Source organism: Phyllostomus hastatus, unplaced genomic scaffold, assembly GCF_019186645.2.
Source record: "Phyllostomus hastatus isolate PE091 unplaced genomic scaffold, TTU_PhHast_1.1 phas_scaffold_46, whole genome shotgun sequence".
In the NCBI taxonomy this organism is placed as follows: domain Eukaryota; kingdom Metazoa; phylum Chordata; class Mammalia; order Chiroptera; family Phyllostomidae; genus Phyllostomus; species Phyllostomus hastatus.
In genome coordinates this window covers 38,306,640-38,329,075 of record NW_025334032.1, presented here as the reverse complement: position 1 = coordinate 38,329,075, position 22,436 = coordinate 38,306,640, and the positions used below count along the sequence as shown (strand labels likewise).

At 49.5% G+C, this 22,436-nt stretch overlaps 1 protein-coding gene across 2 annotated transcripts in view; it reads right to left on the bottom strand.

Moving 5' to 3' along the window:
* Positions 1-5,465, bottom strand: part of ENPP6 (ectonucleotide pyrophosphatase/phosphodiesterase 6) — a 74,643-nt gene extending 69,178 nt beyond the window's left edge. Inside the window, exon 1 of one of the 2 annotated variants that reach the window (XM_045821448.1) lies at positions 4,978-5,465. In XM_045821448.1, coding sequence (XP_045677404.1) covers positions 4,978-5,218 — 241 coding nt within the window. In that variant the 5' untranslated portion in view covers positions 5,219-5,465. The remainder of the gene's footprint in view (positions 1-4,977) is intronic. The other variant, XM_045821447.1, reaches the window with a different exon arrangement.
* Positions 5,466-22,436: the final 16,971 nt, after the last annotated feature.

Sequence of the window (22,436 nt, the reverse complement as noted above, 5' to 3'; positions counted from 1 at the left end):
CAGAGAACAAACTGATGGTTGCCAGAGGGGCAGGGGGAGGTGGGTGACAAAGGCGAAGGGGAATAAGAGGTCCAAACTTCTGGTTAAAAAACAGTAATAAGCCGCAGGATGTAGTGCGCACAGCGCAGGGAACATGGTCAATAATACCAATAGGGCTTCGCACAGCGATAGACTGTTGGTAGACCCATCGCAGCAATCACTCGTAAGGTATACGAATGCATAATCACGATGTTGTCCACCTGAAACTAATATAATAAGTGTTATCTGCACTTTAATTAAAAAGGAAGTGTCCGAGAATTGCAAACAAGCGTTGCCACCGGCCTTGGCGAAACGCCGTCGTCGTGCTCCTTGACAGCAGACTCGCATTCTCTCTCACCCACGGTCTGGGCCGAACAAACCACTGGTTCTCTTCCCTGGATTTTACGTCAAAGTTGACTCCAATCAAACGTGGGTTTAATCCAAGAAGAGAGCAACCTCGCAGAAAGACCCGCAGTGAGACTCAGGCAGGAAGCGTCCCAGCACCGTTTCCCCGCGGCTGTATTTGAACTAGCCTGCAGCCGATCCGCACGCTGCCCTTCAGAAAGGGCATGCGCGTGGAGAGAGACGGGTAGCAAACGCCAGGCCTGCGGCTGCCCACCCTGCTCCTTCACGACGGGTTCGTGCAGCTGCAGCTGGGAGAAGGTGTCCCCTCCTCTGGTCCCCTGCAGCGCACTAGAGGACTGCCCACTGGTCTCTCTGTGTTAGTTTGCCTGCACGGCCACGACCAGGCGCCACAGACCAGGAGGCCAAACAGCAGAAAGTCCTTTCTCGCGGTTCTGGAGGTTGGAAGCCCGAGATCAAAACGCATCAGCAGGTTCAGTCTCTGCTGAGAACTGTCCCCTTGGCTAGCAGAGGACCGCCTTCTCGTGGTGTCCTCCTGTGGCCGTTTCTCTCCTCTTCTTAAAAGGCATCGGTCATACTGGATTAGGGCTCCATGCTAATGACCTCATTTTAACTGAAAAAACCTCTTTAAAAGCCGTATCTTTAAATAGGGTGCCTTTCTGAGGTCTTGGGTGTTGGGACTTCACCGTACAAATTTTGGAGGGACACATTTCAGCCCTTGTCATTCAATTTCAGAGTAGTAGGGACTCGATGCGTCTCCTGTCCTGGCCTCGAATGCAGGCTCCCTGGGTGAAAGGCCCTGTTTTAAGATCCTCCGGGTCCCCAGGAATCATTTGTTTGATGGATCTTCCTGATCACTGAGAAGTTTTGTTCGCCTGTGTCCTGATGCAAACGTATTTGGAAGGAGAAAATAAACCCAGCCACCGTGGCTTCACGCCAACGACCGGGCCAGACGATTTCCAAGGTTCCTTACAGCTCTTGTGACTGTCCATTTCCCATCACGATGCAGGTGGCTTCCTGCCAAGAGCCAGCCCAGCCCTGCCATTTGACACAGTCACGGAGGGAGCCGTATGTCCGCACAGCAGACACGAAGGGGGAAAGTACTGGGCACTCCTCTGCTTAATCATTGTATTACTGCCCGTACCTAGGGTCTATGTGATTTTCCATGGGACTGGGACAAATGGCAATTCCACAGAAGAAATACAGTTCTTCAGAAGTAAGCAAGAAAATGACAGCTCATTGGAGAGTGACTCCCCACCAGAGTGTCCTCCTAAGTGGGTTAGAGAGTTCAAAGAATGGGTATCCAAAAGATTATTATACACTCCTTTTCTATGAATGCTTAAGCGATCAGGACCCCCATGGTGTTTATTGCCTAAAAAGTCAGACATCAAAGATAGAAACAAATAATAAAAATACATCAACACCAAGGTGGATGGCAGGCAGCCGAATTGAGCCAAACAAAGATTATTACTTGCACAGGATGACAGGGTTCTGGCGCTGAAGTGAGAAGTGAGAGACGGATACTGACCACACTGACCACGAAAGCCTTCCGCATGGCCTTGGCCAGTGAGCTAAAACAGCCCTGTGCCCAGCTACGTGCCCAGCTCGCAACTTTAGAATATATAGATTAAAATCAAGTTAAGCTTTAAGAAATTAAGGTGTTATAGAATGTGGTAAAATGTGTTACTGATTAGTTGCAAAGATTAGGAGCTAGAGCTTGCACAATAATATGCAATAGAGAGCTGCTTCCTATTTTCTGCAGAATAACAATAAAGCAAATATGCCTTAAAAACCTCACTTTTTTATTGCTTTCACATATGCCACACGTACACACCCAACTGTATAACAATAAAGAACTCAAGAGCCCAGCAGAGATGCCTGGCCATTGAGCTTGAAACTGCACCTCTTGTGTCATTCCTCCGCCGACACCGTCCCTCCGTTGGGGATCCCTGGACCTGCTGGAGCTGGGCTCCAGCAGCTTCCCACAAAATTCTCCTCTTAGGAGTTTCAGACATGTGCTTATTTCTTAGATGCAGCCCCCCCCACCCAAGAGGCTGCCACCTCGTTCTCTGACTTTTTCTAATTCTCTCTATGTTGCTTATGTTTTCACGTCTGCGTTTGGCAGCACCTGAGATCCTGGGTGGATTAGGACGGGAACCAAGGAAACTGAGGCAGGAAAGTGACTTGTCCCAAGCCTTCCCACATCATCTGGACCCTGCGGTGGCACAGCCGAGGTCTTCCAGGTCCAAGGCCAGGGTCCTTCCCAATAACCTCTCTTTTCTCCTTACGCAGAGAGAACATGAAGCTTTACGGCTTATGGGCAGTGATTCACACAACGAAGTGAGACCACAGTCTCCCCTATGAGTTCCGAGGGACCCTAAAACAGCCCCCCTTCCAGCACCAAAAGGATCTAGCATGATTCTTCTGTTAGTTCATAAAATGTTCAAATGCTCAAACCATATGTGTAATTCCCAACGGTTATAGTCTTCCTTATATTAAAAAAAAAAAGAGGAAATTTTCAACACCAGGTAGAAAAACGAGCACGGATATTGGGGGACATAGTCTGAACGCAGCGCCGAGTCGGTGCCAGGACGGCAGAGGCGCCCCCAGCTTCACGGCCGGCCGGCGTCTCCCAGCCTTCCCTCCGTCAGTAGGCGCGAGAGAAGTCGTGCCCACCCTCATGTGCACGTGAACGTGATGTGAGCCTTGCTAGACGCGTCCTGCGTTAATATTGCATCTTTAGAAAGGGGAAAGGCGACTTAAATATGGAGCCGTCTTTCCAATCAGATTATACATAAAAACACGCAGGCGTAACACACAGCTCCCGCGGGCTGACCTCGGTCTGAAAGGGCAGGCGAGGTCTTGGTCAGACCCTCCCGGCGCTGGGCCATCCCCGCACAGAAAGGACAAGTGACAACAGCCGTTCCAGGACAGAAGGCATGTCTCCGCGACACAGTCCCACTGCCAATGACTCCTTGTGCCCATCTCAGGAATGCGGCCCCGACCAACAAAAGACCGTGTCACTGGCTCGGTCCCTCCGTGGAGGCTGCAATGGTCCCCTTTGACTCCCCGGAGTCTGACTTTCTGAAACGGATTTTGTTCACTTTCCCCCGAGACGGGGAAACTGCACGTGGCAGCTCATGACGAATCAATCGGGTCTGCCAGGGCGGCTCTGGGAGGCGACCGGCGTGGGGCGGTGTGCGTGCGCGACGCTGCCCGGGCGCAGCTGAGGTCGGGCCGGGGCACACAGTCCCGTCTGTGTGCAGCCCAGCAGCCGGCAAACTGCTTCCCTGCGAGGGGAGATGGGTGCCAAGGCGGGACCGGGGCGGGGGGCCTTTGTTTGTCCTCTGCGTCCCAGAGGCGCCGCTTGCTCGGCTGGGGGAGGAAGCGTCTCACAATCAACAAACGCATTGTTCGCTGATGCACAGGCTGATTCCTTTCCTCTCCATGCCTTCGTGTCTAGTTCTCCAGAGTATCTTTCCCCTTCAATTTTATGGCATTGTAATGTGCATGTGCATGGAGTAGCCACACCGACAGTCAGAGAGATCGACCGTCTTCCCAGACTCCTATGGCCTTGCCGTTCCGTGGAGCTCCGTAATGCAATGCAAGAGTTCGCACCCCCCCTTCCCATTAACATCATTGATAGATTCGCCCCTGTTCTCAGAGCCCACAGCAAAGCTCAGCATACGCAGCAAGAATAACAGTGCATTCCTGACACCACCCCTGGACAGTTTGCGAAATTCTTCCTGAGGGCGCCTTGCCGGCCCTCACAAAGGTCACTGAGAAACCAGCTGGAAGCTGGGAATCCCACTGTGTGAGCAGAAAGTCCGCGGTGTGGCTCAGGCAGAAGATCAAGTTCACGGACACGCTTTGGCTCTCTGGCCATCCCAGATGAAGGCCATCTTTGGGCAAAATCCAGCTTTCTCGAACCCAGGCACAGACAGTCTGGGGTAGCTGGCATTGTTGTTCTGTTTTGTTTGTTTAAACTGACGCTAGGAGTTAAAAATGGGCATCTCCACCACACGGTCATTTTTTTCTCCGTGTTATGTTACCTGACCCAAAAAGGCAAACGAAGGGGCAAGGGCCATGGCTAAGGAATACTTCAAGGTCTGGCTGACAAATTCCCTCCAAGTAATCCAGGAACCCACGCTAATGCACACAGCCTAGCACATCGATAAACAAGGCCAAATGCCTCCAGGATGACAGACGACCGCAGAGCAAGGGGACCGGAGGAATGTGGTACAGACACAGGAGGACCTGTTGGTTGACTGGCTAAACTTGAACTTCCCACAACAGAGTGAGCTAGAAGTTTGATGTGTAAAACAAACAACCCCCTTTAAAATCATCTAGTCACGTAGCTCTCTGTTCTCCACACTGAGAATCCAACACGATTTTTGGAGAAAAACACAAACATGAAAAAAAAAAATCTTGGCAAAGAACACACACTTCCTGCCTGTCTCTGGTGTCCCAAAGGGTTGGGGGAACCTGCGCATTGAAATTAGCCCCCGATGCCGGGCGCCGGCGGCTCCCTGTCAGTCGGACCCGGGCGCCCTCCTCCCCACCGGCAGGCAGGCGGGCAGGCAGCAGGGTACTCACCAGTCATGAGCGTGTAGTAGTTGGGGTAGGAGAGGCTGGGGAAGTCGGGGGTCAAGTAGTCCACTTTGACGCCCCGGCTCACAATCTCCTTGAACCCAGGCAAGGACTCCAGGGCCTCGTCGCTGATGTAGTCTGAGCGAAAACCATCCAGCAGGAACACCAGGAGCTTCCGTCGGGCCGAGGCGGGCTGGGCCAGGCCGAGGGCGAGGCCCAGCAGGAGGGCCCCAAGCTTCCCAGCCATGCTGCCAGGAACCTGCCCGAGCTGGCTGGCTGGCACGGCCGTCCCCTCGCAAAGACTGAGGATGGAGAATCTGTAGCTCTTCTCTCTTCTAGGGGCTGGATCTTGACTGCTGGCCTTCCTGAGCCAAGTTCACGTTCAGAATTTAAAGATACAGCACCCCTTTTTAAAAGAAACCTCTCTGCTCACCCTGTGCTGGAAAATCAGGAGACCCACTCCTTTGGGTCCCCGAACAGCCCTGAATGAACACCAGGGGAGAAAGTGCAACCTTATTATTTTGGGGTGAATGCTCTGGAAATATAAGCACCCACAGAGAGGGGGAACTTTAGAAGATGACCGAGGTCAACACTAACTTTGCAGCTGGGCTCACCCAAGGGAGGAGCGGAGGAAAAGGGCAATCTTTCAAACTGCTGTTATCCCATGTCTTCGCTGAATTAAACTCTCTGGCTGACTTTCACTGACGGTTCGGGAATGCAAGCCTCTCGGCTCAGGGTGGAAAGAAACGCGAGACAATCACACCCAGCGGGCAGTCACAAACGAAGTGTTTGTGCCCCATGCAGCTGTAGACAGGATTGACTGCTTTATTTTTCCAGTTGCTGGTGTCCAAAACCATCTGTAGGAGGGGGTGGTTCTCAGCAGAGCTGGAGAGCCAGAGAGAAAGTTCCAGAGAGAGACAACAGGGGTCATTACAGGCAGGCTGTTCTAGGACAGCACTGCCCCAGGCAGGCAATGAGATGAGGAGCCGGAGGATGAGCATTTGCAATGGAAAAGCAGAGCCAGAAAGTTTTGGGGGCTTGGACTTCGGGCTTCAGGCTTTGCCACCAGAAGGACCGGGCGGGAGAGAGTCGGAGGCCAGTGGAGTCAGCAGGGCTGGGTGGGTGAGAGGCTGAGCACCAGGTCCCAATTCTCGGGGTTCCCTACCGCAGGTCTCTCATTCGGCAGAAAATTAAAAAGGTTTATAAAATGTTCACGGCCCCCAGCCAGTGCTTCACGAGCGCTATCATTAGCACCGTAACAGTGCTCTCGGCCTGTGGAAACCTGCAAGGCTCAGGGCAAAGCTGCACGGAGACCCAAGGCCGTGGGAGGACACCAGCTGCGGGCCGGCGGCCAGCGCTGCACTGCCCCTCCCCCTGCCCGGGGCCTGTGCCTTCTCCTCCTCTGTTCTCTCGTGTTTAGAGTCCAGCCCTCTCGTGAGACTGCGGGTCACTTTCTAAATTGTGCTGTTAAAACACACACACACACACACACACACACACACACACAAACCCCAGCCAAGTGACCACCCCACCTCAGTGGACTTGCCCAGGATTCAGACTCCATTTTCTAAGGCAAATACTGCTTTTTACAATTAAACAAATAAGAAAAAAAGAGGGGAGCTTATTCGTAATGTTTGTTAGTTTGAAAGCACAATGCATTCCCTATTTCTTTGACTTGCGGGCTGTTGTGGTTATTCTAAACAGAAAAAAAAAATAAACAGGACAGAAGAGGGAGAGAGGGGGAGGGAGGGGGAAGAGGGGGGCCGCTGAGGGCTGCGGGGCTGCCTGCCAGCACCACACACGCTGAAAAAGCGTTCCTCCGGGAGTGCGTGCGGGCCCAAGGAGGCGGCAGGCGAGTGTGCTGATTCAGGTCCTGAGCAGTCCGAAGTTTCTGGACTGTGAAGACACTAGCGCCAGGCCACGTGACCTGCTCTGCGGGGGGGCTCTGCGGGGGGGCTCACTAGGGAGGGGCAATCTTGAAGATGAATATAAAAGGGGCGTCACTTTCCGCTGCGGCCAGCTGGGGGCACAACCGAAAAGACGGCCCCCTGAGCGCCTTCCCCGCCTCGCTCTGGTCGGTGTGTCCACAGATCGCCGAGGCTCCCAGGGCCCCACGGATAATGCCGTGATGTGATGGGCAGAGGCACCGCCGATGCGACCTCTGTTGCTTTACGATGATCCTATATCGTCGTAGGATAATGTTCAGACAGTTCCTCTAAAGTCTGGGGCCCAAACTACTGTACATAAACACCTTCATCATACACACCAACCTGTGAAGAAAGCAAGGAACCGATGAGATGGAATTTAAACCAAGGAAACCCCAGCATTGCCTAGTCACACCCCTGGTCTTGGACACTGTGACCTAGAAAAGACTGGAAACGAGAGCTGAACAGCAGTAACGAAAGGCACTCGATCAGAAAACGTGGTTAGTATCAGGGTCCAAAGTCTGTGGTCCAAGACTTCATTTGCCTGTTTTCTGGTGTCCTCCACTGGGGATGGGTCTCAGCACCTACTATGTAAAAGCGCTTCTTGCCACTTGTTTTTTCAAGGGTTGGCAAGGCTACAAGGTCATTGCCCGTGGGGGGTTAACCTAGATAACTAAGAAAAAGGAGAAATTTCCTTTAGCCCTGGGAACCACCTTTGCCCTGGAAGCTGTCCCAGGTCTTGCTGGGGACACACACGAGCTCTCAGGAATGTGCTGCCTGGTCCGGCAGCACCCTGGGGCCCGGCCTCCGCGCACAGGCGGAAGGAAGGGTCCTAGGAGAGAGAAGACACAATTGCAGAGCCTGGACCTCGGGCGTCATGTGCCTGTGCCTGCGGGAAAGTTGCCTTTCCACGCTTCCGTTTTTACCTCTGAAAAGTGACAGACGCTTTAAGGTCCTTTCCAGCTACAGAACTGATGAGATTCAAAAGTCGGGACCCACGTCAGCCCGTGCTGGCCGACATCCACCCTCACTGGCCCTGTCCAGCTGCCTCCGTTTTGCCAGCCAGGTTGGCCCTGTCGGCCACGCCAACACTTCCCTTTCCCAGGAATCAGCAGTCTGAGCTCAGCTCCTCCAAGGTCTTGCCCCAACCCCCGACCAAGGCAAGCGCCCCATCGGCCCATGCTCTGCTAAGGCATTGGAATTAGAGTCTTAATACATTTTAAAGGACGGAAACTCTACAGAATATGTTCTAGATCCAGGACAATATTCTTCTAACATTAAGATGAAGTAAAGACATTTTTAGACAAATGAAAGCTGAGAGAATTAGTCACCAACATACTTGAACTACCAGAAATCCTAAAGAATGTCCTTCAGGTGGAAGGGAAATTACTACAAAATAAAAATTAACATCAACAGGAAGAGAAAAAGTTATCAGAAATGGTAAGTGTGTAGGTAAATATAAAAGACTATATTTTATTCTCTTAATGTCCTTTAAAAAATAACAGTTTATAGTAAAAATAGTAACACTATGATGGGTTCTGTAATTTATAATATATGAAGACTTAAAAGATAAAAAAACAGTAGCTTAAAATACAGGGGTAGGATGTTTATATGGAATTAAACTGTTGTGACCTTTTTCTTTTATTTACAAAATGGAAAAAGCCAGGTATAAAGAATAAAGTGTAAAGTGATCAAATATTCACCTTAAGTAGGTTATAATAAGGATGCATATGGTAATGCCAAGAACAACCACTAAAAAATAACAAAAGAGGCACAGCTACAAAGTCAATAAAAAATAAACTATACCAATATGATAAAGGCCATACTGACAAACCCACAGCTACCATCACACTCAGTGGTGAAAGGTGAGCATCTCTCCACTAAGACCAGGAACCAGACAGTCATGCGCACTCTCACTGTTCCTATTCGACCCAGTGCTGGAATTCTTCCCCAGAGCAAATAGTCAAGGGGAAAAAAAGGCATGCAAATCAGTAACGAAATGTCCAATTTCCTCTGTTTGCAGATAACATGATCCTATATATATACAAAACCCTAAAGACTCAAAAAGAGGTTTTTAAAAGTTTTTAGAATGAGTAACAAGTGAATTCAGTAAGGTTGAAGGAAAAAACATACAAAAACCAGTTGTATTTATATTTGCAAAAAAATGAATTATCTGAAAAAGAAAGAAATAAAACAATCTTATGTACAATACCATCAAAAATAATCAAATATTTAGGAATGATTTAGCTACAGACGTGAAAGATCTGTAGGCTGAAAATTATAAGACACTAGTAAAAGAAATTGAAGAAGACACAAATAAGTGGAAAGATATCCCAATGCCATAGATTAGAGTTAACATTGTTAAAAGGCCCACACCACCCAAAGCCATGTGTAGGTTCAATTCAGTCCTTGTCAAAATTCCAGTGACATTTTTCACAGAAATAAAATAAATCCTAAAATTCATATGGAACTGTAAAAGATCCTGAATAGCTAAAACAATCCTGAGAGAAAAAAAAAGAACGAAGCTAGAGGCATTATACTTCCTGATTTCAAATGCTATTTCAAAGCTACAGTAACCTAAACAACGTGGTATTCGCACAAAACAAAACTGTAGACTAGAGGAACTGAACTAGGAGCCCACACAAATACCATCAACTAATATTTAACAAGGGAGCCAAGAATAGTCCATGAAAAAACGACAGTCTTTTTTAATTAATGGTATTGGGAAACGAGACAACCACATGCAGAAGAATGAAACTGAACCCCTGTCTTACACCACTCACAACAATGAACTTGAAACGCATTAAAGACCTAGATTTAAGACTCAAAAACATAAAACTCCAAGAAAGAAATAAGAACAAACCTCCTTGACATTGGTCTTGGCGATGATGATTTTTTTTTTGGATATGACACCAAAAGTACAAACAACAAAAATAAACAAGTGGACTCAATCAAACCAAAAAGCTTCTGCACAGCAAAATGAACAGTCAACAAAATGAAAAAGGCAGCCCGCAGAACAGGAGAAAATATTCGCAAATCGTCTATCTGATATGAGATTGGCTTCCCAGACATACGAGGAACTCAACAACTCGATCACAAGAAAAGTAACATCTTTAAAAAGATGGCAAAGGACAGGAATATACATTTTTTTTCAAAGAAGACCTAGGAATGGCCAACAGGTGATTCCCCAGACGCGCGGGTGGTAAGAAAGAGGGAGGGGCCTTGCGTGGTCCCCGGGGTTCCGGCTTGGATGGCGGAGGGACACCGTGTGTCAAGGCCAGTCGTACTAGAGGAGAATTGCCATCTTTAAGCAATCACCTCATCATATAAATACGAAGAAGAAAAAAGAGGCACGATCACTGAATTCAAATCACGGTCCAAGGCAACAAAGAAACATTATCTTCAAGCTAGAACTAGAGAGGTGACCCCAGCCCACCCACCAAGGAGCAACTCAGAGTCCTGGCCCGAATACAGTTGTAAGAATGACCTAATGTTCCCTCTCCACGGCTCTGCTGGGTAAGCAGAAGTCATCGAGCAGGCAGGCGGAGGTACGGTGGATTACGTCACAGTTATACAAGAGTGGAATGTAAACCTCACCGAAAACCGACGGCCTGCGATGGCCGCATAGGGCCCCGTGAGCGGGGCTCAGGGAGTCCCTCCTCTGAGAACAGATGCTTGGCCCGCCGTCAGAGGCTGTGGACGCCGAAGCCACAGAGACCAGAACCACAAACAGGCAGAGGCAGCAAGGTGGCCGAGAGGAGTGCGTGGAGAGGGAGAGGCAGAGGTCTAGGTGGGGGGTTGTCTTCCCCTGAGAGAGAGAAAGTGGGTGCAGCCCGCCTTCCTCCTGCCCTGGACCCTTGGCAGGCGCCATGTCCAATCCACAGTGTCCCTTTAGCGAACCCCCTCTTTCATAAGGGGGTCTGAGTCTTCGTAAGGTCTCGCTGCTAGGAGTCAGAAAACAGCCTCCAGTCTCATTCCCTGAGAAATTCTGCATTACGCGAATCACGTGTCTGCCAGACCTGGCTCAAGTGGAGACGGCAGCGGCCCAAATCACCAGGAACACGCTCTCTAGGCCTCCGTTTATCCCTCAGGAGAGTTTGGTCTGGGTTCAGCCCGGCTCCCCTCTGAGTTGGGCTAGAGGCCGACCCAAGATACCAGTTACTGGGAGCGCCTTCTCTGGAGAGATCCATGGATTGAAGCAATGTGCAAACATAAATGTATTACAGAGGTAGTTTATCTTATTGGAAACAGCAACTATATTTTAACAGCAAATGATGCCATTATGTCAAATTGGAGCAGCACTTTCTGATCGTATGTTATAAATGAGCTTAGTAGGCCTGTTGCCAAGGCAATGTGCTCCATGCAGTGCGTGCTGCTTGCTACACTAAGTTTTAATTTTAAATTTAGTTGTAGATGTGTAGTAAACATGACCTTTAAAGAGCTTGATGGGGATGTCACTTCTAGGAATGTGGTGAACCAAATCCCCGAGACTGGCCTGCTTGCTGCAGACAACTAAAATACCAAGTGATTTCCTTCGTATGCTTATAAAATGCATTCATAATTTCTCTAGAAAGAAAATAACCGCTAGAGCCCCAAACAGGAGGAAGCCACACTGGTCAGAGCCCTGAAGTGAGCTGTGACCGTGAGCCCATCTGTGGGGGTCTGGACCTCTGTTTGTTCAAGGTTCCTTCCTGGCCAGAAACAAGAGACAGGTCCTAGGCAGACGGAGAGGAGGAGTGAGGAGTCTACAAGAATCATGAAGATAGGACCCTCAATAACTGGTAGAAGGCCATCACTTAAAAAAAAAGACCCCCGCCAGCCCTGTGGTGAGTCTGAGTCCCATCTACAGCCTCACTGAGCCCAAGCAAACGTGGGAGATCTGTGTAAAATGGGCCATAAAGTACTAAACAAACTACCAAATTTGGTACCAAACCACTCGTATTCTCTGGCCACAATCTAATTAAATTTTAAGTCAACAGGAAAAAGGTATATTTTTAATACTTTCCTAATGATAACTTTCTGGATCATGTATGTTTGGCAATTATGAAAACACTGACTAAGTCATGGATAAAGAGGAAATCATAATGAGAATTAGGAAATATTTAGAGCCAAATCATAACATGAATACTACATAATAAAATTTGTGGGATGCTGCTAAAACTGAATTTGGAGGGAAATGGGTCACTTTGAACATTTACATTCTAAAATAAGCAAGCTGCAAAGTAATGAGCCAAATATCCCACTGGAGAAATCTGCACTAGCACGACAGAACGAACCTGACAAAAGTACAAGTAAATAAAAATAAGAGCCAAAATGAAAGAAGTAGAAAATAAACAGAGAAAAAAAATAGAGAAGATCAACAAAACCAGAAGCTGGCAAGTTCATAACAAAGAGAAAGCGAGCGTGTGCGCACGAATGATAATAGAAATGAAAGGAGAGATGTGAGCACAGACCCTGTAGTGATCACAAACTAAACAAGATATACTGGGTAAGGTAATGCCAATGACGTCAAAGACAGAGGAGGCTGCCCAATGTCTAGAGAGCCAAAACCTACCAAAACTGACTCAAGAGTATTAAGTGCTAATCGTACTAGAAGTGAAATAATAGAAGACATCAAGAAAAGAGATTCCATAAAACAAGCAAAGATACTAAGTAACAGTCCATGCTATATAAACATTGAAAAGAAAATGCCAATAAAAATCCTTATATATTATTTTTTAAAAAACTGGTAGCTCTGTTCACCCGAAAGGCCTAGAAGCAATGTTACGTTAGTAGGAACGGGCTTTGGGTGGGAAAGCCAGTGTCTGGGGGCGGGGGGGTGCGGGAGGTTGTCTCCCCCATCCAGCTCGTGGTTTTCGATGGTCCCGAGGTGAGTGCCACCTGGGAGCAGAAATAAATGCGCTGAGCTCTGAGGACAGTAATTAGAAGACCACACAGCCTGCAAATATAATAATTACATGTCACTGGAGATCCTTGGGTGGTTACTGGCTCCTGAAATGGGCAGAATAAAATAGATGGACACCTTTGTGTGTTTTCAAGAGAGTTACATCTCCTAAGAAACCACAGCCCTGGCCTGCAAACGCCTGGCGGGGCTCGAGCCCACACATCATCCCCCAGGCCCTTGAAGCAGCATGGACAGGAAGTGGGCGGTGAGCACCACCCGGCCCGAGGAAGGGCAGACACCACACCTGCCTCCAGTGGGGCCACAGGGCAACTGGGCAAGAGGAAGAGTCAGGGGCCAGTGAGGACGCCGGACAAGGGAGTTCCTGCCAGGGGACACCGGGAGAGGCTGGGTGGGCTGCTCACGGAACACACAGCGCACCACGGCAGGGATATTGCTCTGTGCCATGGCCAGGCTGCCGGGTGTTCCCCTTCCGCTGTGTCCCGAACCGGAGTTTGTACTGCAGACACCCCGTTCCCGCTCCACCGTGGTGCAATGCAGGAAGGCGGCCGGACAACTCACCTTTTGGTGTAGGGGCTGTTGGACCACAAAGAGCCCCAGCTGGCCCTGTGCGAAGGGCTCTCCGTTGCCCAGAGTTCCTGCATGATGAACCGGATGGGACTCGGCCTTGTGTCCCTTGGGGACAGGTGCACTGACGCTCCATGTGAAGAAGGGTGTGCATGAGTAAGCTTGTGCAGGGAGGGTGGCTGTGGCAGGAGCTGCTAATCTGTCCCCTGTTATCTAGTCCCCTCTCCTCCTGAGCTGTCGCTGGGCATAGTGCCCCTGAGCTAGAGACCCCATTTCCCAATCTCCCCTGCAGGCAAGTGAGGCCGTGCAACTAGATTTGGGATCTGAATGGACGCTCCATCTGTTTGAACGCACAACCGTTCACTCAGCACTCCCCTTTCCCCCTTCCCGCGGGTGAGGAGGGGGTGGCGGGGGCCCCCGCCTTGGGTCCAGCGACGGGAGCTCTATCACCAAGGGTCCCCCGCCAGCCTGAATTCCCAAATGATCCTGTGGAGCAGGGCCAGCCTGCCATCCCAAACCACCTTTGAACGTGTACACGAGAAAACTAAAACTAAATTCCTATCTGTTTCATCCAAGCCATTCTCTTCGGGCATCTCTTAGGGATGGCGAAGAGCTATGCCCGGTACTTAGAGAGGTTTCCCTCGGTCCATCCATACTTGCAAGAACAGAGGTTTCATGTGCCATGGCTTCGATCCCCACAGATTTTTACAGGTACCTGTCCTGTTTTCTCCTCCTAGTCACGGCTAAAACATAACAGGGCTGGTTTCCCCAAGGCGGATTGTAAGGCAGGGTCAGACCCCTTTACGTCCTCACAGCGTATAAGCAACACGGCAGGCACGTCCCCCACCCCCGCCCCGTGGGTGTGCGGTGACACTCCCACGGACAACTCAGCATCTCTGGGTCGGTGTGAGGGAGGGAGGACGGGAGAGTGTGCATTATCTAGCAAAGCCTTCTGTGCGTGGGATGTGTCGCGAGGAGCACTGGGCTGACGTCACGTGACGTCATTCCCACGAGGCCCTGTCTGTAATCATCCTTCTGACTCGGCTGCTCGGTATCCGTGGGGCCTCCTTAGGCAGGCAGGGTGACCACAGTAGATGCTGTCCCTTGTGGGAAGCGACCGACCTTTCGACTACGGAAGTTGCATTTTTTTAAACTATGAGGTGTCAGGAGCAAATCTGCATCGGGGAACCCAGAACCCTCCAACAGAAACAAACGCACCCCATTTCCCACGTCAGAGCAGTGTTGTCAGATGACGCGGGGGTACAGCAGGGTGCATCTGGGCGAGTGGTGGCTGCTGTTTCAGACCCTCCACGACTGCACTTGCAGACTTGAAACCTTTGGGATTCTACATTTTTACGCCGTACCAGTTCTGACCATGCACTGGGCTATCTTTCCACGAAGGATTTTGTTTTTGATGTTAAGAGGGCCCTTGCTCCGAATGGCCCCAGTGGCCACAGCAGAGGGAGCCGTGGGGAGACAGAGACCACGGTTCGCCGAGGTGGGCACTGGGGACCAGAGCAGGAACTGCCCCCTGCGTTGTCCACCTGTTAGGGCAGCCCCGGGACCCTTTTCAAACACCAACAGAGCGTTTTTTCTTATTTTATTTTAATCGTTCAAGTACAGTTTCCTGTCCTTTATTTCCATCCCAGCCCACCCTCCCATCCCTCCCCGCCTCCCTCCCATTTCCACTCCGCCCCTCTAGTTTTTGTCCATGTGTCCTTTATACTTGTTCCTGTAAACCCTTCCCCCTTTCCCCTGAAATTCCCTCCCCTCCCCTCTGGTCACGGTCAGCCTGTTCCCTATTTCAGTGTCTTTGGTTATATTTTGCTTGTTTGTTTCTTTGTTTTGTTGTTCAGGTTCCTGTTAAAGGTGAGATCATATGGTATTTGTCTTTCACTGCCTGGCTTATTTCACTTAGCATAATGCTCTCCAGCTCCATCCAAGCTGTTGCAAAGGGTAGGAGCTCCTTCTTTCTGCTGCATAGAATTCCATTGTGTAAATGTACCACAGTTTTTTGATCCATTCATTTACTGATGGGCACCTAGGTTGCTTCCAGCACTTGGCTATTGTAAATTGTGCTGCTAACAAGAGCATTTTCATCTGCCTGGACCCACAGACGGAAGAAAAGGCCTCAGTTCTTCAGAGAGTTGTCTCCCTCTAGTGGCCAAAGGTTATTTTTTTACAATTTAAGCTTCCTTTCTATTTTTGTGGGGGAAATCCGTACCGAGTCCTCGAATTTGAAAATGTGACGACAACATGTAATTTTATGTTTCCTCACCATAAATGCTGGAATGATATTATCAGCTGCAAAGGGTTTCCTGAGATCTGCCCTGAGCATCATTACGGGGATCGTCCAGGCAGGGGCGCGCCCCTGCGGCCCGCCCCCCAGGAAGGTGCTGGCTCTGGCAGCGCAGCGCAGAAGGAGAACAGCAGACAGTGGTATGTCGTGGATTGTCATTCCCAAGTTGTTGGGACCCAAGAGCCATCAGCCTCCAAAGGTCAAGACTATGGATGTCCAAGCCAGGCTGCAGGCGCCGCCTCTGGGAACGCCCTGCAGAAGGCAGAGGGATGGCTCTCCCCAGGGGGTCTCCTCCTAATTCCTGGCCCCCGTAGGTTAGAGCGCTCACACAGCAAAGGGAAACGGATGTAGCCATGGGTTAAAGTTGGTGGGGAGAGCATCCAGTGAGGCTGCAGGGGTCCCTGAAGGTGGGAGAGGAGGTCAGAGTGATGTGTTGTAAGAATGAGATGAACTTGAACCAGTGTTGGTAGATTCCAGGAGGGCAACGAGCCAAGGGCTGTGGGCAGCCCCCAGACACCAAGAGGGTCAAGGCTCAGATTCTCCCAAGAGTCTCCAGAAATGAACGCAGCCCTGCCAGCACCTTGGTTTCAGCCCCTACTGTGCGTTTCCGATGCCCAGAACTGTAAGACAACAAATGTGTGTCGTTTTAAGCCCCTCACTTGGTAGTGATTTGTTTCAGCAGAAAGAGGAAACTAATACACTCTCTCATTGCTCTCCCAGAGGAAATGTGAAATACTGTCAGCCCTTAAATTCACTTGCTACCCAGAAATGACCTGCCAGTAAGCTCTGCAACCACCGGCTCAGAGGACTCCGATCTGACCGAGAGAGACCCACACTGAAGACACCTGTGGCCGCTGCTCACCCACAGGGTGGTTACTCTGCTCCTTCCCACAGTGAGAGGGGACCGCCCCGCTGTTCTCCCGAAGCCTGGCCACACGGCGAGCACATGAGCATGCCAAATAGGATTCTTCTGTTACAGAATGCAAAGATTGCACCCCCCAAAATCTCATTGGTCCCCTTTGTCTCTACAAATTCTATGAATCTGTGAGTTCTTAGCCTCTCGAGCAGCTGACAAAGTAATAACGATACTTTTGCTTCTACAATTCGATCTGTTCCATGACAGGTTGTATCAAAGCAAGAGCCGGGACTTCTGGCTTCTAGAAGGCTTTTGCAGCCATGTAGCTAGGTGGATGTTCTTCTGAACAATCCCCAGCTCCCTGCAAGGCCGCTCTTTCTTTCAGCTTCTCCTGCCCTGGCTGGAAGGCAGCCACCCCAGGCTCACAAGTTTGCCCGTGTGCCCGGGGGGGAAATGTGAGATGCCCCTCCCCTCCACCACGGACAGGCTGCTGGAGCACAAAGGCCCTAATTCAGGGGCTGCAGCTCCACGGTTACTCCTCACAGAAGGTGTCAGGCCGAACCCTCCCACCGGAACAGCATCACATCCCAGCTGGCTTACCTCGTCCCCGATAACCTGGAGGATGTAGGCCTGAAAAGTGTGGCCCTGCATTTCATGAAGCCCCAAGACCCCAGACTGCTGCCACTGTGCTGACTCAGGGTTTCTTAAGGCCATGTATTTCCAGAATGAATTATGAAAACTTTCCTTCCCCAAGCTGGACTGCTGTGCGCACGCACCACACTGGTGGTACACGAGGCCGTAGCTGGGGTTCCAGCCCAGTTTTTGTGTGGAGCCGCTGCCCTGGCGCTGGCTGAGGTTTTGCATGGGCCATAGTTTCCCTTTCCAGCTTCATTCCAGGCCCAAAACCAGTGTGGAGAAGTTTCCTCTGGGCTCTGATCTCACTGCTGCTTGTTTCTTTGGAAACCCAGCCTGTTCCACTAGCCCGAGTTCTACATGCCTGCCGCCCCGCCCACCTTTCGCTAGCAACGTTCAAGTAGATGTTCACCTTCCCTGAGGATGACCCTTTGACTTGTAGAGGCTGGAGAGCTTGGCGGAATGCAGGACATCCATATGCAAAGAACTCAAGGAAGACCCATACCCCAGTCAGCCCACTCAACCGTGAAGACTGGACTTGGTGAGTCCTCCAAGAAGGACCAAGCACACCCGCGGCCAGCGGGGCCAGCCGTGAGGCTGCACTGGGGCTTGACCTCGGCGTGCTGTGATTGGCGGGCGCCACCTGCCACAGGCTGGGCGAGGCCGCCGCGGCGCGTGGCCCCCTGAAGTGAACACCATGTGTCCACTTCAGAGCAAGTCTGCTCGTCCGGTCTGTATCCCCATGGGCTCCTAGGAGGCCCACATCCAGAGGTCGAGCATCACGATCACAGGCGCCACTTCTGATCCACCTAGCGCACAACGGCCTTCGAGACTCGGGTTCCTTGGGGCCTGGGCACCGGTGCCCCGCTCCTTTGATCTGGGTCGAGCTCTGGGAGCGACGTGAGCCTGTCCCTTCCTCCTTCTCCCTGGTCACACGCGAGGAAGGCTCTGTCTTCATCATCCAGACGGAGAACAACACGCCAGGGTTCCCGCCCCCGGGGGGCATCCAGCTCAAGTACAGGAGCAGAAAATAAAGGCAGAAAGAAAGCAAACTGGGAGATGCTCCCGGGAAACGCGCAAGCTTGGCGTTAGATGTCAGCACAGGAATGGCCACTAGGTGGAGCTCTGCTTTCAAAATAAAGTGTTAATCCCTTAGTTGTGAACTCGTTTTTATAGGGTTCCGCTCAATGGTCGTCTTATCTTGAAAATACAAAAGCTTTAGTGCAAGGATTTGCTCAGCAAATCCACTGGCTCCCATGCAGATTTTGTGCCGATCTAAAGTCTACAGTCTATGTCACAGACTCTCTGAGCTAAATCTCTCCATTTTGGTCCCTAGATAATTGTGTTAAATACAGTGCAGGTGTGTGCTCCTGTGAATGTGTGTTTTTTAAACTAAGCCAGAGAAATTGCAAAATATGTATTTATCTCAGTAACAAAATACTTAAAGTATATGCTTAAAATGTATTCTGACTTACAAACTATATATTTCATGTATCTGATTTATATAATAAAATATAAAATACACTTAATATATTATGTATAATTAAATATGATACTTAAATTTTAAAAAACACAAAATATATATTTATTATATTTTATATACAATTGTGTATATTTAAATTCCTTTCTGCTGTTGAATAATAAATACAGGCTTTGTAAATACCATTATATATAAAATTCCCATTAAATATGTTCTATGTTATATTTATATGTAACATAGTGGACATATTTTTATATGTACAATGTTATTAAATACATATTTAAAATCTTCTCTGTTGCTGAGCGATAAATACGTTTTCTAACTCTTCTAGTTCTGTTTTCCCTATAATAATCACCTAATCCCCTGAAAGAATAGGATAACATTTTCATTTTCCTAGTCAAAGTATTTAATTCTATGTTTCTCTAGCCCACATATAGTTGGAAACAGAAAAGAAATGGGGAAAATAAAGTTTAAGGAGAAATGGGCATTCACGATTGTTCCTCACTTGACTAAAATAGAAAGTACTGAAGAAAACAAGAGTCCGTGTGGCTGGGAGGAAGACAGGCTTTAAATAGCCCAACCGAACGTGAAAACACAGAAGTCCTCTTCTGATTCCCGTTGGTGCCAGTCCCTGGTGCACAGCTGACCAGGGGAAGGCACATACTCACTAGTCAGTATTTATGCGGCTTTGAGGAAAATCATGTGAGTGTCCAACATTAAAAATATATACATGTTTGGTTTTTAATGAGATCTGATGAGGAACCCCAAAATGTAAGTTCTCAGCCTTCCAGAGAAAAACAGAAACAAAAATTTACACCATCCCCAAAACGAGGCTCAGTGGATAACCTATTGGAAAACATACACGGCCTCCACTAATGACATTGCAGATAAAACTGGTGGAGAGATACCGCTCAACAGACTCTCCTCAAGCACAGGCAGGCTTCACTTCAGGACACCGAGACCACCTGGAAAAGCTTGGAAGATACCCCGCCTCTCCCTGCAGCGGGCCCCTCACTCCAGGACCCAGGGCCCGGAACGCTGCGTCCTCCAGAAGGTCACCCGGGAGTTCCTCTTTGTGATATTTAGTTCCCTTGTTTTTGTGATAGCCCCCTCCCCTCCATTCCCCTTTCAATCTCTGGTCATTCAGAGATCGGGACTTTTCCAAATGAAAACAAAACAGTGTGCAGAAAACAGAAGGAACAACCGGCAGAAGCTCATCACATTTAAGGAAAAACGGTGCCCACAGTGCAGCTCTCTAAGTGATGGGAGAGTAGGCGAGAAACCTGGTCGGCAGCGTATTGGAAGCCTAAGTTTTTGTGTGTTTCTTGGTCTCGGGACTCAGCATCAGAGAACCAATTAGATAAGGTAGGAGAAGTTGGCCAATTGGTAAGACAGAGCTTCTATGGGTGAGTGACAGCCAGAAGCTGGGGACAAGAGCTTGTATTGTCACCTCCCCTCCCCCTTGTTCTGAGGATGGGATCCCACACAGGCGGACATGACCATGGACAAGCTGCTCAAACCCCGCCCTTATCAAATATGAGTTCTGTATAGATGTCACTCGGTTTAAGGACGAGTCAGTTGGGGGGGGCCCTATGGGGGAGCCAGTTAGAAAAAAAATACAGAAAAACAGGGAAAGGGGGTTCATCTGGAAGACCCAGAAGAATGGCATCTTTAAAAGCAGGATCCAGAAGATTCAACAAACTGGCATCCCCTGTAGGATATAAAAAGATACAGACTCTAATAAACAAAAACAAAAAAAAAACATAAAGAAAGAATAAGTGGAGATAAAAACTGAGTAACAGGAGAGAAACTAATGCTTCCAACAAATATTTATTCAGACCCTGCTGTGAGCCACGCCCTGCGCTAGAAGAATACAGAGATGAGTGAAACGGACCCAGTGCCATTCGGCTGATGTAGCTGAACCTTTGGTGGGCTCACCGGCGATAAAAATGTGAACAAAACACTTGACGTGGTCATTGCTATTGAGAAACGAAGAGGACATCGGACTTAGTTAGATAAAGCCATTGGCGGAAGCTTCTGGAAGGGGTGATGGTCCGCCTGAGCCAGCGCTGAGAAAAGACAAGTGCAGACACCACTTGGGGGAGGGGCCCCGAGCTCGCACAGCCAGCAAAGCCCCGGGCGCCTGCCCGGCAGTCTGGTTGAACTTGGAAACACCAGCACGTCCGCTCCTGCAGCACTCAGAGCCACGGAAGGCACATTGGACTTTAAGGAAGTCACTGAGGGTGGACGTATGTGGGTGTGTATTTATATGTATCTATTTGTATATGTCCCTACACAGAGACACGATCATACACGTGCATTAGTTACTACTGTGTAGAGAATGCACTAGAAGAAACAACGGAGGAAACAAAGACAGGCGGCCTTAGTTGGGAGGGCGGTGCTTCCAAGCGGGGGCAGTAAGGACGGAGACAAAGTGACGGTGTAGAGAAATATTTCTGGAGGAGGGAACAACTATGACTGTTGATGGGAGACACAGGGACAGCAAGGTTTTAAGTGGGATTCAGGTTTCTGTGTTGGCCACGTGGCAGATGGACATCAAAGCAGAGTAAGAGAGAGAGAAAACTCAATAGCAAAACTGAACCACCTTGGAGTAGCAGGAAATAGAAGGTCCGATGCTGTGGGGTGGGGGTTGGGGGGGGTCACGCTGGAGAGAGTCCCAGCGTGCAGAGACGGAGGGGGCCGAGGCTGAAGAGATGAACAAGATGCTGGAGAAGGCGGGACTATTTTCTAGGTAAAAAGAAGAAACCAGAGCAATTGAATAAAAACAACAGAGATAAAACAACGGCTCTCTGAAACAAACATTAGAAATGAAAAAAACTCTTCCTTTACCAAGGAAAATTAGAGTCCAACACCTGGCTAGTTTGTTGGGAACTCCCCGGCCTGGTTTCAGAAGTTGTAACCGCATCCCCCACCCCCCCCCCACCCGCCACCCCTGCAAGGCTAAGGCTTAGTGGGCGACCTTTGGACCAGAAGCCACTAAGCTTACCTCCTTGGCAGGAGCACTGCCTCTGCTCCTTTTACTTCATCCATAACTGGCCCCCAATGTTTGATCGGTTAGCCAATGATTGTTAAGATTCCCCAAGGGGGGAACGACCTAAGACAGGTACAATCACATGGGAGGCCCCCAAGGAAGGACTTTGGGGGGCTACAGCAAAAGGGGGTGATGGACCCTCACCCCTCTGCTTAGACAAAGCCTGAGTCCTCATTCTGTCTGCAAGAAATCTCCTAATCTCTTGGCTGCCTTACTTCCCCTGCCTGACTTAAGCCTGAGACAATGTCTTAACCCTGAAACAATGACAGAGGGCGGTGCAGCCCTGTGCTGGAGAGGGCGGGTTCCCCGGGCAATCAGGCCTAAGAAAGAATATGTAAAATCCTGTGAAACCTGCTTTGTTTAGAATGCTCTCAATTAAATGATAAGGGTCCAAGCAAGAAGTGAGTTTGTTCCTCAAAGCTTTATTGTTCTTTAGCTATCTGACCCTGACTCAAAATAGGCCCTCAGAGTTCTTTGTTATCTGTTGTTTGATCCTCACTGCCTGACAATGATTAATGAGCTCTACCTGAATTCCTGTGCAAATAAACCCAATAAAAGCCCATTGAGGAAAAGGCTCTTGGTCCTTCTCCTTTGAGAGTTCGGCCACCTTTCCTCCCTAAGCAGATCATGTCTTGGTAGACTTATTCTCATCCATGGCAGCTGGGGGGGGCCCTGTGGGCAGAGCCCCCCCACACACACACTAGTTCTTTGAGAAATGCTCAATTTTACAAAATCAATAATCAGATCTTTA